We start from the raw sequence: 18,282 nt of genomic DNA, 5'->3' as shown, positions 1-18,282 counted from the left end.
ACTGCAGTGGAGAAGTACTTTTCCAAACATAGAGAACGTTAGAGGTTTGAGAGGCTGAATAAATCTGAACTATTCATATATGTATTTTTAGGTAAAATTTGATTTCCTAGTTGAAGTGCTTTGTTTCCTATCAGAAAATTTTATTTTGGGGGCAAGTGAAAGAAATAAAGTTGAGGTTGAATCACTCTCCGTTCACCCGAACCTTATGCTATCGAGTTTTTCCTCACTTCCTCAACACATTTCAGGGATTAAAGCTGGAGTGAGTGAAGAAATGATTAGAAAACGTTTCACTATTAACCCTCTAGCATCCTATTTTTTCCAGTTCATCTCTAGGATCCAATTTACTTTATGCAAACTGGAGGAAAACCCAGTACTGCTCAAAATACAGGATGCCAACGCCCACACATTTCATGGATATATTATAAATTGGGATTCAAGACTTGGTCCAGCCCAGATCTGCTAGGAGTTAATGGAGGGTAAAAAGCCACAGCCCATCTCGTCCTTTCCATTGCAGCAAAATAGATGACCCTTTCGGTCATCATTTCCACATGAAACCATCCAAGCTAAAATTGATTCCCCTTACCATGCTGTACTGTCCAGGTCGACAGCGGGAAGACGCCTGGGTGCTGTCCTCCCCAGAAGTTGTGGCAGTAGCCCTGGGCCTCTCGTAGCCGGCATTGTTCATCCAAAATACGACCCTCCACAGTAGCCCTTTTAATGGCATGTAAAATCTTTTAAAAAATTATGTTCTTTTTTGCCTTATATACAAAACTAGTCGTGGGGTAAAACAGATGAGAAAGAATAGAAATGATCCATCAACTCAATACTAATGCCGATAGCAGAATGTCTCTAGGGATTGAAGTGTGTCTGTTTTCCGGCCCTTCACTGTTTACTTCCACTAAAGTCGCATCCATGTACTACTGATTGAACTTGTCGACTAACTTTAGCAAGATGCTATAGCCTGGGCATAGTTCGCATGGTCCAGATGGCTGTCATTGTTGCTGTTTTTAGAAGGAGCAGCATGTCTGACTGGCTGGCATCTGTTCCTCTCTTTAAGACATAACACGCTGCAGACAGTTCCACTTTCAAAATGTAAGTAGCACCCAGGAAAAGTTCACTTTGGTGTGTGTTTGAAGTCATGGGTCGGGAAGCCAACAAATTGAGAGACAATCCTAAAATTTACTCAGACATGTTTGCTTCCGAAGTCTTTCAGCAGTAAGCAGAGTGAGCTGTTAGCCGTGTTCCTTTGGAGGGAAGGCGTGTGAGTCTGAGGAGGGAGAGTGCTTTATTTTATGGATTAGTTATTCTTCCCAACAGGTCCATCGAAAAATCAGAGAAGATTCAGATATGGCCCAAGACTCGCTCCAGTGTCTAGCCCAGCTGGCCTCTCTCCATGGACCCATCTTCCCCGATGAAGGCTCCCAAGTTGATTACCTGGCGCATTTCATTGAGGGGTTGCTGAGTACTGTCAATGGGTACGTATGCCATGCTGCTCTTTCGAATAGCGACATTTAATCTTTGCTGAAGGCTTGAAAGCAGAAAAAGAAAGGACAGACTGTCTGTTTTCCCTCTTTGTTTTCACAGCAGGCTCACATTATTTGTGCACTTACTGTTGGAACAGAAAAGCTCGGGGGAGGGAGAAAACTCTAGTTAGCCGTTTTTCTCCTCTCCCATTTAAGTAACATAGTCGTCATTTTGTCCATAGAATTGAAATAGAAGATTCTGAAGCGGTGGGGATCTCTAGCATCATCAGCAACCTGATAACTGTGTTCCCTCGCACTGCTTTAACTGCCGTCCCAAATGAACTCTTCTCTTCGTTTGTCAACTGCCTCACCCACCTCACGTGTTCTTTCGGGCGAAGCGCGGCATTGGAAGAAGTGGTGAGTAACCTGCTGCTGCTCCTTGGAGCTTGCCCAGGATGGCCTCTGTGCTAACCGGGCCCCTGTGGCACCCAAGAGCTGTTTGGGACGATCCAGCTGCTTGGTTGGGGGCCACCGATCTTTGCCGGCGGGCAAGCGCCTTAGTGCCATCGGAGCTTTCTGAGCGGGGGTGGGGAAATGATTGACTGAAATAGCAGATTATTCCAGTTGCAGCATCCGTTCAGAGCTCTGTCCGTTCATTCCGTGAATAAATTCACTAAAAACACTAAAATCCCTGTGTGAGGAGAATGCCAGGGGTCGTGTTGATCGATCTGGCGGTTTGTGTTGTAACCTAATATACAGAAGTCTCTAAAATGTAATGGATCCTGTTCAAGTCAGCTCAAGGCTCAGGACATTTCTATTTTTTCTGAAGATTTTCATGGGGAGGGTATTTCCCTGGGCATCGTCTTTCCACATTCGAATTGTTTGCTAAAGAGTGGGGAAAAAGCAGCTGTATTAAAACTGCATCTTAAATACTGTGGGTATTCCCGTAGACCGTGTGAGAGGAAAAAATGATTTTAGAAAGATTCTTTGGTGCCTACTTTGGTGGGAAAACTGGTTGTTGTTGTTTTGGTTTTTTAAAACAGTATTTTTTGTTATTAATAATAATAAAAACCATGATGATTGTATTTAAGTGCTCTCTTTATGCCAGTCACTATACTAAGCTCCAAGGTGGATACAAGATAATTAGTTTGGACACAGTCCCGTGCCACATGGGGCTCACAATCTTAATCCCCATTTTACAGATGAGGTAACTCAGGCACAGAGAAATTAAGTGACTTGCCCAGGGTCACACAGCGGACAAGTGGCGGAGCTAGGATTAGAACCCAGGTCCTTCTAACTCCCAGGCCTGTGCATTATCCACTAAGCCGTGCTCCTTTTCCTATTTACAGTTTATTGATCAGGAGCCTAATACAGGGAAGTGTAAAAGGGAGAGAGAAAGCTGTGCGCTGATATTTGTCCTAAAACAAATAGTCTAATTTGTTCTGTTTATCTGCATCATTAGAGCTGGGGGATCAGAGGGCTAAAAGTTGCCCGCTGGAATTTTGGAGCTTTTGGCCAGGCTGCGGGCATCGATGGGCTCACTGCCCTCTTAGGCCCAGAGAGTTGGGCAGGCCTGAGGCAGAAAGTTTTTGAATTGCCACTCCAGGGCCTCAACGGGTGGAGCCAAGCCCACGACTAGAACACCCAGCAGATAAGGGTCACAGGCAATACAAAGCTGAATGAAGAAATTTAAAATCGAGATCTGAATTAACAGCTATTTTCCAGAAAGGATTTTAAAATCCTGCTCATCCAAAGATGGTGGCATTTATCCAAATAATGGTGTGTTTTTTTTATCTTGATGGAATGGATTGGTAGAATGATGTGATTTTGCCCAGATTCTTGTATGCTCTTTCATTGATAGGTTGCCAAAAAAAAAGTTCCATTAAAAAAAGGATCATCAAAGCTGACTGTATATGAAAATCGTATTCAGTAAAGCAGTATTGTGTGGGCACTTGAGTGTCATATAGGGCTCAGGGACAAAACACACAAACTGAAAGTTTACCCAGTGGTGCACATCCCTGCTGAGGCATAGATCCCGAAAGAACTTCCGTTAAGTTTCAAGAATTGCCTTAACCTGAAGGGATAGTTTCAGGCCACATTTGTTAATTTAGCTCTGGGTCAGCTGTGATAATCACCTGTTGTCTGGAGAGCACTTTAAAGCAAACTTGCCCCCCACTTAAGAGAGAATTCTGCTGGCACACATCTATGGTATTTAAGCTTCCTAAAACCCTCCCTCTTGACTGAGAGATTATAACGGATTTGAGGTAAGCTGCTTTTTAGCCATAAGCATTGTGTACATTGTTGGCAGTGTTCTGCTGGAATCCCTTGCTTTCTGACTACGTGTCCCTGTGGCTCGTACTTCATTTTCACTCTTTTGGAGAGCGAATCGTCATCGTTTGCGCAAGGTGCCGATTGGCTCTCCCGGCAGCCTTCAGGTTTCTCCTTCTGACTCAAAAAAAAACTCCTGGAGGTAGGACAGAGACCCAAGAGCTCTACCTGCAGCTCCTCCATCCCAGCACGCAGAAGTACTATTTAACGTATCCTCCGAAGGCTGGGCTGCAGGCTCCATCTGTCAGTGCTTAGGGCTGTAGGGCACACTGTGGAATGCTGTCTGAACTTAAAAACATTTCCCTAAATGACCAGGATTAAGGGCAGCATGAAGAATTAACAATGTAAACCCGTGTAGTTTGAGTTTAAAGTGCCCTTACCCTTACAGTGGGCCGTGTTGAATGGTTACAGTAATTGTTTTGACAATGGCACATGTCTGTGTATTGTCAGTAGGAGGAGAGAGCGAGGTTTTTCGATCCAGCTCCGGTGATTGCTGAGTTGCAAGTGTATTGCCAAAAATCAGCACAGGATAAAGAGGGTGTCCAGGAAAGGTTAGAGCAACTGGGCATCTGCCTATCCCGCCCTGTTATATCAGGCAGTGCACAGCTGGTGGGGGTCGTCCAACCTTACAGCTACCCGGCAGCCAAGGCCCAGCTGGCAGGGAAGAGAGTGTGTGGGGCACCGTGCTGGCCGTTAGAAGTGTCAGCAATTCCTCCAAGTAGGTTCTCGGTCCTGGAGTCTCGGAGGATCCCATCATCATCATCATCATCATCACACTGAATGACAGTAAGTCCCCTCTAAAATGTTCTGAAAAGCTAGTAGCAGGGGCAGTGAGTAAAGAGTTTGTGGTTTGTTTCCAGACAGGTTTCCATCAGTGCTACATTCTGTATGACACACCTGTGCCCATCAGCTAAGGGGCTTCTCTTAGAATAAGAGAAGCAGCCTAGCCTAGTGGATAGGGAATGGGCCTGGGAGAAGGAGCTGAGTTCTAACCCTGGCTCCGCCACTTGTCTACTCTGTGACCATGGCCAAATCACTTGCCTGTGCCTCCATTACCTCATCTGCCAAATGGGGATAAAGACTGTAAGAACAAGTAGAACATGGACTGTGTCCAACCTGACTACTTTGAATCTACTTCAGAGATTCACATCTACTTCAGTGTCTGGCACATAGTGAGTACTTAACAAATACCATTGGAAAAAAATGTTTTCTTTTTCTGTGACACTCAGAAGAGCAAGTCTGCTGGTAATAACTGAACTCAGTGTTGTTTTTTCACCTGTCCCCTCAATTCATCCTTCTCGAGAGTAGGTAGAATTATCCTCATTGGACCTGCTAGGCCTTGCTATTAACCCAAAGTCATAGAGGAGTTGAGGGCAGAGTGACTCCCATCGATTGCCAAACTCTTGGAGTCACAGTTCCTTAGTGTGTCTCTGACACATCTGGTACCAGGCAAAGGAAAGGATATTGTCCCCGCAGAAAGCAGCACTTCCACAGAAGCCTAAAGAAGGGCTGGTGTGATTCTCGGAAGCCATGGGTGGTGCTACTGAAAGACAGCCGTGGATCTGGCCGGTCCAACTGGATACCTGATGGGCCCAAACCTTTGGACGAGTTCCTGGCCCAGCTTTCTTTCCCCTCACTGGCTAAAAGAGCCTCTCCTAGCTAGCCAGTACCAGATTTCCCAAGGCCATTGGACTGCTTGGACTAGAAAGTTAGCAATCCAATAGTCCCAATTTTCCGATGCATTGTGATGTCCACGGGACCCCTGGTGATATGCCCTGGGGTGGGCAATTCACTGGTTTCAGTCTAAATGCCTGCTGCAGCAGTGGCAATTCTAGCCCCCCTCTGAGAGTCAGTCCAACAGGTGGGGTCTCCTGAGCACTCACTGAGTGTAAGGCCATATGTGAGCACCTGAGATAGAACCCCAGAAGCTGGACCCACATCTCTTGCCCTCAGTGGTCACATCTGATGGATCGCTTACAAACAGAGAGGAGGAGGAGGATGATGATGAATGGAATCACCCGTCGGGAATGGCTGAGGAGCCTCAGTCCTTCAGGGCTGAGAATCCAGGCAACGGAGGCGATGACCGTGCCAGTGGTTTGTGTGGCGCCGTTCACATTCTCTCATCCTGGCCAGCCAGCTATGTTCGATGCCGGGACAGAGAATGGGAATTCCCAGTAGGATGAGAGGGGAAAAGTTTATTTGAACTAAGATCAGAAAAGGCCCTGGATGAACACAGAGACAAGATCCCGTGGCCAGTACAGACAGCTGAAGGAGGGCAGCTGAGCCTTGGCAGGGTGGTTCATCCGGTTCCCTCGATGCCCCAGACTCCAGGCTTCTGCCTCTCCATAGTGGCCCCAGTGCAGGCAGCTGGTGCCAGTTCTCCTGCTAGACCACTCTGTACAGGGTGCCAGGCAAGGGTGGTTGCCAGCACATTGGGATTCTGGGCCTCCACTCTGCCTTCTGACACCCACCTAAAATCCCTGACCTTTCCCTCGAAGAAAGTGCGGTTCCAGCTTAGTGGAAGGAGCACGGGCTTGGGAGTCAGAAGTCATAGGTTATAATATCACCCCCGCCACTTGTCACCTGTGTGACTTTGGGCAAGTCACTTCTCTGTGCTTCAGTTATCTGTAAAATAGGGATTAAAACTGGGGCCCCACAAGGGACTACCTGAGAACCTTGTATCTACCCCAGTGCTTAGAACAGTCCTTGGCACATAGTAAGCGCTTAACAAATACCATCATTATTATTATTATTATTATTATTATCCCTGTGGTGGCCCTCTAGTGACCCATTGTGGCCTGTGCAGCCACAAATCTATCCCAAACTCTTCTGAAGTGGTTGATGTCTTCTGCCAAGAGATCTGTGGTTCTAGTTACCCCGTGCATCCCCCCTGCTGTCTGACTCTTCTCGGACCTCCCATGGTCCTGGTGCTCTGGGATTTGGTTAGTAGTAGTTTAGTGTTGGGCCTGTCACTTGCCCTTCATAGTCTTGTGAGCTTCCAACCCATCCCTTCTCAGACTGAAACATCCTAACCCTCGTAATTTAACCTTGCTTGCAAGTGGCCCCATCCCTTTTGCATCGTCTTTGCTGTTTCCAGTTCCTTGGGGTAGCTGGCTAATGCTTTACCTGCCCTGGCTTGCTCCACGGAAATTAAGTCCCAACTGAGGGTCAGTCAAATCTCTATAATAGATGAAAATGGTCTTTTGCTTTAGGCCAGGGCCTCTTTCTTCAGTGGCTCTTCTACTCTTCAAGAAGGATCCCAGTGGGTGCATTTGAGAGGGAGAGAGGGAATGACAAGATAGCAAAAGTGAGACCAACTCAAGGCTAGAACCTGCGGTTAGCAGTTCCTAGGGTGGCTTGGAGGTCGCTCATGAGTAGTAGCGTCATCAGCACTAGGGAATGTTCAGCAAAGGCCAAGTTCATGTTTCCTGCCCCCAGGAAGCTTATGCTTAAATGGAGGATGGCCTTGGGCCCATCTTGGAGGTTTGGCTCAACGCCAGGACAGCCCCAGGAAGCCTTCAGCTGCCTCCAGCTCAGTTTCTGACCCAAAGAAACCCTGAGGTGCCATGGAGAAGTGGCAAGTGGGAGTGGAGGGGCTTGGAGTCGTGTGTGGAAGTGCCTTCCACACCTAGGTGGTTTGCATAATGGAGGAACTGGGCGAGACTGTGATGAGTACCAGGGTGCTTGGTCCAAACTGCTAAACTAGATGTAAACAAATTACTACGACCAGATGGCACCCGCCTGGGAATTCTCAAGGAGGTCGGCGGGCAAGTTGTGGAATTCTTGGCAAGGGGGTGTATAGTCTCGCTTCAGAAGGCCTCTCCAGCAGCAGGCGGGCAGTCTGCCAGCGTAGCTCCCAACCACAAGAAGAGCTGCTGGGGGGATCCTGGGAATTAGTCACCAGGAAGCCTCGCTGCCGAATTGCGTTTTTGGAGGTGGGACCGTATAAAAAGTTGGACTTAAGTAGCGAATGAGTAGCCGGCCAGATGCCAAGGGGAACCAGGAGGCAAAAAACCTACTTCTGTCTGGCATGTCAGAACACTGGAGATGGTGTGGTGAATTTGGGCAGAGGGTAGAGTAGGCCTGATGGTATTTCCAAGACTTAGTAGGTTCACTAGATGTTAGAAATGAGAAGGTTTTATACTGCCAACAATAGATATCTTTCTCCTCCATGATGCTGGGCTTCTCTGATTCCATAGGGTCACTCATTCAAGGGTCGGTTATTTTTATTAGACTACCCTGACTGCAGAAGGACTATCCTTTGTCTCCCTCCATGGTGGAATCTTTCTTGCGTTTGTCTTGAAATCCTTTTGAGACTCTTGCTTCACTGCACCCCTGACCACTGGCAGTGGATTCCCAAGGCTCACCTTGCAACTTGACTAATATCTCTGTGTTATAGTAGTCCACATTGGTCTTAGTTTCTTGAAATCAGAAACGCTGCTTCGGTTGTTAGGAGTGTTGCCCAGTCGGACAAGTATAACTGCCTTGCTGCTGCTACCCCTCCACTCACATTGGCCCCATGGTGAAAATCTCCCTTCCTGGTGTCTAGTTCATCATCTTTCTGTTCCCCAGGATCTGCCAGGGGCAGGGGCCCAAGATATCCATCCTCCCCTCGGCTGCCGCTGTCCTCCGGTCACATCCACAGCCTTTCTCTCCTGCTCTCCTCCCCACCGGAGTCTGCCCCGTGTGCTTTCTGCTGCTGCTACTCTTGGATTAGTGTCCATTTTTGGTCATAAAATTAGCTAGTTGAAGATCACAGCCTGGGAACAAAATGAAAAGTTTGAACCTCCTCACCTCCGCCAAACTGATTCTCTTTCCCTCTTCAAAACCTTACTTAAAAATCACCTCCTCCAAGAGGCCTTCCCAGACTGAGCTCCTCTTCCCCCTCTACTCCCTCTGCCATCCCCCCTTTACCTCTCCGCAGCTAAAGCCTCATTTTCCCCTTTTCCCTCTGCTCCTCCACCTCTCCCTTCCCATCCCCACAGCACCGTACTCGTCCACTCAACTGTATATATTTTCGTTACCCTATTTATTTTGTTAATGAATTGTACATCGCCTTGATTCTATTTAGTTGCCATCGGTTTTTACGAGATGTTCTTCCCCTTGACGCTGTTTAGTGCCATTGTTCTTGTCTGTCCGTCTCCCCCGATTAGACTGTAAGCCCGTCAAACGGCAGGGACTGTCTCTATCTGTTGCCGACTTGTTCATCCCAAGCGCTTAGTACAGTGCTCTGCACATAGTAAGCGCTCAATAAATACTATTGAATGAATGAATACTATTGAACTTTAAAATAGCACCTGTGTATTTCAAACATATTTGGTGTGAAATTTTGCCTTGCTGACATTGATGGACTACTCCAGAACAGCCTTAATAAATGCTACCTATACAGAGAGCTTCACTTCTGGGGGCATTTCTTATGGGCATGTCCCCCCTTCCTAACCGCCTCCCCATTTCTCTCCATCTCTCTCAGCTCGACAAGGATGACATGGTGTACATGGAAGCATATGACAAATTGCTGGAATCCTGGCTGACTTTGGTTCAAGATGACAAGCATTTCCATAAAGGCTTCTTTACCCAGCATGCGGTGCAGGTTTTCAATTCGTATATTCAGTGCCACCTAGCAGCCCCAGATGGGACTCGGAACCTGGTAAGTTCTTTAAGGTGGGAGGCTTCTGGGGCAGAGTGTTGGTGCTGTGTAGTGGACATGCGGAGTGCCGCAGAGGCCCTTGTGTCGAAATTGCTGCTAAAATGATAGCTGCTCTCACCTGGGAGTCTTGCTGTCACCATACCAGAGCAAGGCATGGAGACCGGAAGTGAAGAACGGCAGAGATCGGAAGCTTCTTGGGCGAGAAGTAGGGACGGTGAGGGTAGGGACATTCTGAGAAGTATCGCATGTAAATTTCCAAAGCGTGCAGTTTACTTGAGCTTTCACTGTTCTGGTTTATATGCAGTACTGCCTGCAGGGCCCATGTTTCTCAAGTAACACTCCCTCTTGGCGTTTGCAGTTGGCAGCGGTGGCTAAGTGATCCCCAACTTTGAGCCCACTGGCATGGCCAGCAGCACCGAGGCCTCCTGACTTCTCCAGGGTGCCGGGTGCCAGTCCCCATCTGGCATCCGACGGCCTTTCGATCTGGGTTTGGCGAGGAGGGCTGGGAGCTGGGACATCTTGATCTGGAGCAGCTTGTAGGACTGCTCCCCAGCTTGGGCCACCAGGTTCCAGAGCCATGTCGATCCTAACCATGTGGCACCCCCTGGTCTTCTTTAGTCCGGGCCAAGCCCCTTCCTTGGAGTGGCTCCCCGGGCAGCCCAGAGGGACTAAGCAGTTGTTCGTCTAAACGGGCCCCTCCATTGCCCCCAGCACACCGGATGAGGCAGCCTCAACTGTAACTCATAATTCTCCATTTGTTCCACCTGCCGATAGACTGCCAATGGTGTGGCCTCCCGCGAGGAAGAAGAAATAAGTGAGCTTCAGGAAGATGACCGAGACCAGTTTTCTGACCAACTAGCCAGTGTGGGCATGCTAGGAAGAATCGCTGCAGAACACTGTATACCTCTTCTTACAAGGTACACACAGTCCAGAACATCTCCAGGGAGCAAAGTCTCTCTGCTCCCAGGTCCCCGAAGAGTACTTCCGTGTCTCGGGGCCTAACCACCCCCGCCCCGTTTTCCAGCACCCTGGGACAAGTGGAGAGAAACATGCTCACATGTGCACACCCTGGCACACACACTTGGAGCCCAGGCACAGCAGGATAGATGGCAGAGGTGTTTTGGAAACCATGGTACGAGAATGGGATTGACCCATGTAATAAAATTACCCCTTGAAAACCTCCTCTCCAAAGCCCATCGTCAACTGCTCCCCGTGTGAAGACTTGGTGATTATAAATTGTGTGGGTGTGTGTCTAGCTTTATATTAAAATAGAGACATTGATTTAACCCCATTTGGAATCCCCGCTGTCATTCTGATCCATTACACACCCAACTACTGAAATCTGAATGTTTCCATCCCGACGGCGGAATCTCTCTCTCTCTCTCTCTCTGTCTCTCCTTCCCACTCTTCCAGCTTGTTGGAGGACAGAGTGACGAGGCTTCATGGCCAGTTGCAGAGACACCAGCAGCAGTTGCTTGCCTCCCCTGGCTCCGCCGCCGTAGACAACAAAGTGCTAGATGACCTGTACGAAGATATTCACTGGCTGATTTTAGTCACAGGTGAGTTGTGGGCACCTCTCCCATCGAGCCGTCCATTTCAGCCCCTCAGCGGTTTACGAATGGACATTCACCACCCAAGTCACTCGTGCTCCTATTTCTTTTCCGTTCACTCGGCTAATTAAACCCCCTTCAGAGCAGTGGAGTTTTAGACTTTCTATCATTGGCGAGCCAGGTATGCCAAAATCTTTGTATATTTTGCCTTATAAAGTAATGGAACCTAATTTGTTCTTCGATGCAGTTTTGCAGACGCACGTTTGGTGAGGAAATTAGTACTAGGGTATTTAATTTTCATTTTACTTGAGAAAGTTATGGTGGAACTTAAGTTCTTACTATGTGCCAAGTACTGTACTAACTGCTGGGGTATACAGTAGATACAAGATAATCAGCCTGGACCCAGTCCTTGTCCACGTCGACTCACAGGCTTAAGTAGGAGGTAGTAGGATTCAATCCCCATATTACAGAGGAAACTGAGGCACAGAGAAGCAAAGTGACTGGCCATGATCACACAGCAGACAGATGGCAAAGCCAGGTTTAGAACCTGGGTCCTCTGACTCCCAGACCTGTGTTCTTTCCACTAGGCCACGTTGCTTCTCTTGAAGCTTCTCAAGATATGAAAGAAGAATTTAATAGTGGTGGCAGCATTTATTTGAATGCCTGCTTGGATCAGAGCACTGATTGGGAAGTTCAGAATAAGAGAGGGATGCATTCTCTGTCCACATGCAGTTTGTACTCTAATGGGGGAAGACAGACACAAAAATATTTGCAGGCAGGGTGTTTAAAAGGGAGTGGGCATATACCCTTGAGGGCATTTATTCTGACAAGACTTTAGTCTCGACAGCCACATTTGAATTAAAATGGCCTCGGATCATCTATAATGCCCCTTGTTGGAGTGAGGTTTACTGTGATTTTCGTCATCAAAGAATTAATCCAGAATGTCTGCTGTCTTCCCTCTGTAATGTCACTGATGATTTCGGTTGTAAAAGGTAGGTGTGAATAGAAAACCGTGTTTCACTTTCTTTCCCTTCTGCTTTTGAAGGCTACCTCTTAGCTGACGATACTCAGGGAGAGACCCCGCTAATACCTCCGGAAATCATGGAATATTCCATTAAGCATTCAACCGAGGTGGATATCAACACAACCCTGCAAATACTGGGCTCTCCAGGGGAGAAGGCCTCCTCCATCCCTGGGTGCAACAGAACGGACTCTGTAATTAGGTAATGGTGCTGCGTTTCTGACTCGGTTAGATTATTACCATCAGCCTGAGTGGAGCCTACAGTCATTTCTTGAGGCAAGTAGCACTGTACTACAGAAAGCCTCCTTTTGTAAGGGCACACAAATGCTGTGTTCCTTTGTAAGGTCTCTACCTTCCTCCTCTTCTCCTTTCCCGTCTTTCTCTCTTTCCCTACCTCTTACCCTCTCCCTCCCTCTGCCTTCCCTTCTCCTTTCTCTTTCCCGCTCCCTCCCTTCCTCTGTTCTTCTCTTTCCCCATTATTTTCTTTACCTCTTCCTGCTTCCTTGTCAGGAATGTCTGACAGCATGTACACGTACATCCCGCTGAGAGGAATTTTTCTTCATTCACCAGCTATATCTTGAGAAAGTGAAAAAAACACAAGAACAATTTTGAAAACAGTAGGTCAGGAAGAATCCATGTAAAGGAATGATTAAACTTCTCTTTGCGCCTCCAGGTTATTATCTGCCATTCTAAGAGCTTCAGAAGTTGAATCTCGAGCAATAAGAGCAGATCTAACTCATCTACTAAGTCCACAAATGGGCAAAGATATCGTTTGGTTCCTGAAACGATGGGCAAAGACCTACCTTCTGGTGGACGAGAAGCTGTATGATCAGGTCAGATTACCTAATGGTGTAAACTGCTACGAGATTGTGGGGCTGTGGGCAGTTATTGTGGTGGAAGCCAGCTTTATTTGCCTCTTGAGCTCTTCTCATACTGAGGCCTTGAGGAGTTATTTTCATGTCAGCTCTTTTCACCCTGCTCTGCTTCTTGCTTCTCCGCTAAGGCTGTTTCCCTAGTGATAGGCTTGGCTTAGAGGTCGGCATTTTCTTGTGCAGTTTCATTCAAACAGAAATAACATAGCAGCCCTGAAAGAAATATAGTAAACTCTGCTTTTCCTTAGTTTCCTTTGAGAATGTGTGCTCAAAGATTGTATAGTATGAGGGTATTTGGCCAAGGATACCCTTGAGGAAGGACCATGGTAGGTGTCAATGGGGATAAGGAGGGTTGATGAAGAATCTTGTAAGGTGTTTATTTGTGCATACAAAATAGGTTGAATATGCTTAGTGCTTTTTTACTTTTTTCCACAGTGCTATCTCATAATGATTATAATTGCACTATTAGTTAAGCACTTACTTTGTGCTCTGCACGAAACTCTGGGGTAGATGGAAGATAATCCATTCCACTACAAGGGAAGCCTTCTCCCTCTGCCCTGCCAAGCCGTACGTCTTCCCGCCTAAGAAAATCTCATCAGACCTTTCCTGGCCAGTCCTTGACCTTCAATCAATCACTGGAATTTATTGAGTGCTTACTGTGTGCAGAGCACTGTACTGAGGGCTTGGGAGAGGAGAGAGTTGGTAGACATGTTTGTTCCCTGCCCACATGCTATCCCATCAGCCCCCTCTGAACATAAATCTAGCACCCAGCACAGCGCCCCACCCCCCAGCAATGAGGAAGTCTCTGGTTAGGCCAATGGGCCAACTTTGGCCCTGATACTTCAGGGCCGCCAACCAGCACCTAATCGATTCAGACAGGGTCACCCACACTCCTGTTCTTGCCAGGCAGGTACCCATGAGGCACAGAGTGCAGCGGGCAAATGGGAAACCAGGCGCACAGCATGATACAAAGGGTGCCATGGTGCCTGACCTGCTGGGCCCATTGGTGGGTCAAATGAACGCAGCCTGGTGCCAATGCTGGGCCTGCCTGCCCGCCCAGCCATCTCCTGGAGCCCCCTATAATAACAACAGCAGCAGAAGTAGCACTGCGATCTTTGGAGCGCTCAATGAGTGCAGGGCACCAAGGTGCTTGAGAAGTACAGCAGATACACCAAGACTTGTTGCTCACCTCCCAGAAGCTTACCCTCTGGTAGAGTGGTGAACTCTGGGAGGTTCTTGACCAGGAATCGCACAATCCCAGCACCTATTACTCTGCAAGCAGTGCTGTGCCTGGACACCAGCCTCCGATGCCAGAGCTGCACACTCTCCCCTGGACCCACAGTCCAGCTGTTGCAGGTAGTAGGCATGCCCCTTGCGTGCTCTGTGACCTTGGACAAGTCATCCAACTTTTCTCTGCCTCAGTTTCCTCACACCTTGGGGACAGGGACTGTTTCCGACCCGATTATCTTGTATTTGCCCCAGCGCTTAGTACCATGCTTGGCATATAGTAAGCTTTTAACAAATACCGCAATTGTTATTACTGTTAATATTAGGAAATGCGAATGTTGAACAAAGCAGTGATACAAGGGGTAGTCTCCGGTGACACCCCCCTCCCTCCAAAACAAACGAAAATAGAGCCACCCCCTATTGGCAGCTGCTAAAACCATATTGCAGCCTCATGAATCCAGCTTCTTGTGCCCGAAGCTTCAGTTTATCTGGTCACGAGCTTACCTGTGCTGTCGTCATGCCAGCAGGCTTCCGATCACTTCACACGCATTCGGAGTTGACGGGCTTTGTAAGATTGCTGGAAGTCCTCAGCCCTCATACGGATTCAACAGTTGCTCCTGCATTCCATTAGCTCAATGGGACTTTCACGTGTCTGGATTTCTGTTGTCCAGATCTCACCCATCCCCACTGTTCTGGAGAGAGTGGTAGATATGCCAAGACATTGTAAAACAAAGTGTTATGAGGTGCTCATTTCCTCTGTTAGAGCTGATGTTCTGGTGACACTCTTCAGCTGTATGTACTGACGATCTCTGTTTGGCTTTCCCCAAGATAAGTCTGCCGTTTAACACGGCTTTTGGCACCGACACGGAGGGCTCTCAGTGGGTTGTTGGCTATCTCTTGGAAAAGGTGATCAGCAACCTGGCCGTGTGGAGCAGTGAGCAGGATCTTGCCAATGACACTGTGCAGTTGCTGGTGACACTGGTGGAAAGGAGAGAAAGGTGAGTGCCGCCATAAAGACAGCACAGAAGGTCCTCACTAGGGTCTTCTGTCCCCCAAACACCGTGTTTCTGTAGTCAGGGGACTTCTGGATACCACGTACTTGGCTCCAAAGGCACCTATCCAGTTCATAGCTGCCAACATCTTTTTCGGGTACAGTTGTAAACTAAAGGCAAGTGAGAAGGGGAGACAAGGAAATAAAAGGAACAGGTGGTGGGCAGTTCCAGGGACGGGTTGGCAAGGGGTGGAGGAGAGGAGGGCGGAAGTGAATATTTCTCTGCTGCCTTGCCATCATCTCCTCTTCTCTGGCACCAGCAATGACCCAGGACAGATGCTGAACTGGACCTGTTGCCGCCTGAGGGGGCCTTGGTGGGCAGTGACTCCAGACTGGAAACATCACGGGGCTCTCCCAACAGCCACCATAGCTCCAAAACATTTCCCAAGCTGTCTGAGTGGACGGCTGGATGGGCTCATCCCGGCTCCTTTCCTGTTCTGGGGGATGGGATGGGGAGATTCCGGCTCCACGCCACAGGTCCAGGTGTGACCGGCTTGGGCCCCACCATCCTCCTCACACGAGGCTTATTTCTTCTTGGCCCACCCAGGCCTGGCTCTCTCGGGCCATGAAGATTCAGGGTATGTGTGAAGTGATGAAGGCAGCCCTTCAAATTTACCTGTCAGTTTTGTTTGATTCCTCCTTTCTGCTCCTGAGAGGAGATGGTTGTGATTTACTATAGAAGAGCCTGAGACTGAAGCACCCAATGCAAGATCAGCATGCTACCAACCCCAGTGGTATTTACCAATCAGCAGCCAAGTGCGGAGCACTGAGCTAAGTGCTAGGGCGAGGGTAACAGCAGTTTCTGGGGTTGCAAGTGGCCGTTTGTAGTGCGTGCGCTGGGATGTGTATGGTACGGGACATGTGCGTCGAAACATGCCGTGTCATTCTTTAGGGCGAACTTAGTCATCCAGTGTGAGAACTGGTGGAACCTGGCTAAGCAGTTTGCACGTCGAAGCCCCCCGCTCCATTTCCTGTCTAGCTCTGTGCAGAGAACGCTGATGAAGGCGCTGGTCTTGGGAGGCTTTGCACACATGGACACAGATACTAAGCAACAATACTGGACAGAGGTAACACTTCCTTCACTAATACCCCATCCTTCCCAGAAACGAGACTTCAGCTTAGACCTGCTTTAAAAATGACTGATCAGCCAGGGTTCGGGTGATGTGCCCAGCTTCCCCGTTCCCAGGCAGGCCCATCAAGCACTACGTTGGGTAGAACGAAGCGTCCTTCAGCTGCCCTGGTAACCTAGGGGAAAGAGGAGGAGCAGCAAGCAGAAAAGAGCCTCTGTCCCCAGAGGAGAAGTGTGGTTACACTTGCTGACAAACATGCCCCAAACTGAGTCTCTTCTGTTCACGGTGGAGGCCGTTTTGGTCTGGGATGCTGCTCTCCTGGAACAACAGTGCCAGGCACTGTACTAAGTACCAGGGTACAAGATAATCCAAGTCAAACACAATCTCTATCCTGTAGAGGACTCTCAGTCTTAAGAGGAACAATGGGTATTGAGTCCCCATTTTACAGCTGAGGAAATTGAGGCACAGAGAAGTGAAGTGACTTGCCCAGGGTCATATAGCAGGTAAATGGAGGAACCGTGATCAGGACCCAGGTCCTCTGACTCCCTGCACATGCTCTTTCCTCTCTCCTCTCCCCGCACCACGCGCCCACCTCAGTGAGACTTAAGGTGGGAGGGAGCCTGAAATGCCCCTGTTGTCCTCGCATTCCTGGGGGGCTTACTAAACCTAGCCTCGACTGAGCGGAGGATCGAGCTCAGTCCATTAACCAGTGTTCCAACCTGAGCTAATGGGCATGTTTCAGGAGTTGCCATGGGCTTGACGTACTAACTCGCAGAAGGGGTCCGGCGAGAGCCACGATTAGTTCCCAGCCTGATTTTTCCATTTCTAAAAACATCTGTTCGGAATGGACAGCCGATTGGGTTGGGCCACGAGAGGTGTGTGAAGGTGGGTGTGTGCTGGGAGGAGTTTTCCAGGATCTCATGCCTTTTCCGTAGGTTCTTCAGCCGCTTCAACAACGGTTCCTGAATGTAATAAACCAAGAAAACTTCCAGCAAATCTGCCAGCAGGAAGAGGTGAAGCAGGAAATCACGGCCACGCTGGAAGCCCTCTGTGGCATTGCTGAGGCCACACAGATCGACAATGTGGCCATTCTCTTCAACTTTTTGATGGATTTCCTGAACAACTGCATCGGGCTCATGGAGGTTTACAAAAACACCCCAGAGACTGTGAATCTCATCATAGAGGTGTTTGTGGAAGTTGCACATAAACAGATATGCTATCTTGGAGAGGTAAACCACCATCAGAAGCATTTACTGAGTTCCTACTGAACTATATACTTGGGAGAGGATAGTAGCAGTAGAGGACAAGAAGTCTCACATTGTTTGGGCCTCTGGATGGAAAATGCATTTTAGCAAATGAGTGTGATTCCCTCTCCCCAATTCTCAGTCCCGTCCCGTCCCCCCCGCACCCCAAAAAGTCGTGATAAAGTTCTAGGTTGCTGCCCCAAGATAGAAAACTATTTTGGGGCCCCTATCATCTATTTATCCACCCAAAATGGCCACAAAATAAAATTACTTAACAGGATCCCAGTACAGCAGAACCTGAAGAGTGAAGGCTCAAGTAGGAACCTTTCCTACATTTTTCTTTGGAAAACTCTCTAAGTGATTTTATGTATTGTCAGACACAGTCTGTGAACCTGGATGAGAAACTGTTTTGCACTCTCTTCGTAAAACGTAGAATGGATCTGCAGCTATAAATCACTGCATTTTGTTAGGTTACAGACTTCTGATATTACATTTCTTGGTTAGGGCTGAAGAACCTGTCCAAAAGTAACTGCTTTCTGATGTTAGTCCCAGGTGGTGACTGAACAGGCAGGATTGGTAGTGTTAGGATGGATCCTTCCTTTCCCTAACTAGTTCCCGTGTCTTCTGTGTACCTGATTTACAGTTTTTGCCATTTTGTGGTTGTGTTATCCACAGTTCTAATCTCTGCCCTGCCATGGGACTTTGGGCAAATCACTCAACCTCTCTGCATCTCCATTTCCTCATCTGTAAAATAGGCATAAAATACCTGCTTTCCACCCCTCTTAGGCTGCGAGCAGAGTGAGGGAATA

At 48.2% G+C, this 18,282-nt stretch overlaps 1 protein-coding gene across 3 annotated transcripts in view; it reads left to right on the top strand.

Annotated features, from left to right (window-relative positions):
- The window catches only part of XPO4 (exportin 4), a 58,108-nt gene that overhangs the window by 30,718 nt on the left and 9,108 nt on the right, over positions 1–18,282 (top strand). For all 3 annotated transcript variants that reach the window (XM_029048028.2, XM_029048030.1, XM_039914892.1), the window contains exons 8-17: positions 1,318–1,475; positions 1,706–1,880; positions 9,262–9,438; positions 10,213–10,355; positions 10,852–10,997; positions 12,034–12,211; positions 12,683–12,842; positions 14,937–15,106; positions 16,052–16,226; positions 17,165–17,458. In XM_029048028.2, the coding sequence (XP_028903861.1) occupies positions 1,318–1,475; positions 1,706–1,880; positions 9,262–9,438; positions 10,213–10,355; positions 10,852–10,997; positions 12,034–12,211; positions 12,683–12,842; positions 14,937–15,106; positions 16,052–16,226; positions 17,165–17,458 (1,776 nt within the window). The remainder of the gene's footprint in view (positions 1–1,317; positions 1,476–1,705; positions 1,881–9,261; positions 9,439–10,212; positions 10,356–10,851; positions 10,998–12,033; positions 12,212–12,682; positions 12,843–14,936; positions 15,107–16,051; positions 16,227–17,164; positions 17,459–18,282) is intronic.

Source organism: Ornithorhynchus anatinus, chromosome 20, assembly GCF_004115215.2.
Source record: "Ornithorhynchus anatinus isolate Pmale09 chromosome 20, mOrnAna1.pri.v4, whole genome shotgun sequence".
Lineage (NCBI taxonomy): Eukaryota > Metazoa > Chordata > Mammalia > Monotremata > Ornithorhynchidae > Ornithorhynchus > Ornithorhynchus anatinus.
The sequence above is the reverse complement of the archived record's forward strand: the minus strand, read 5'-3'. Positions and strand labels throughout refer to the sequence as shown.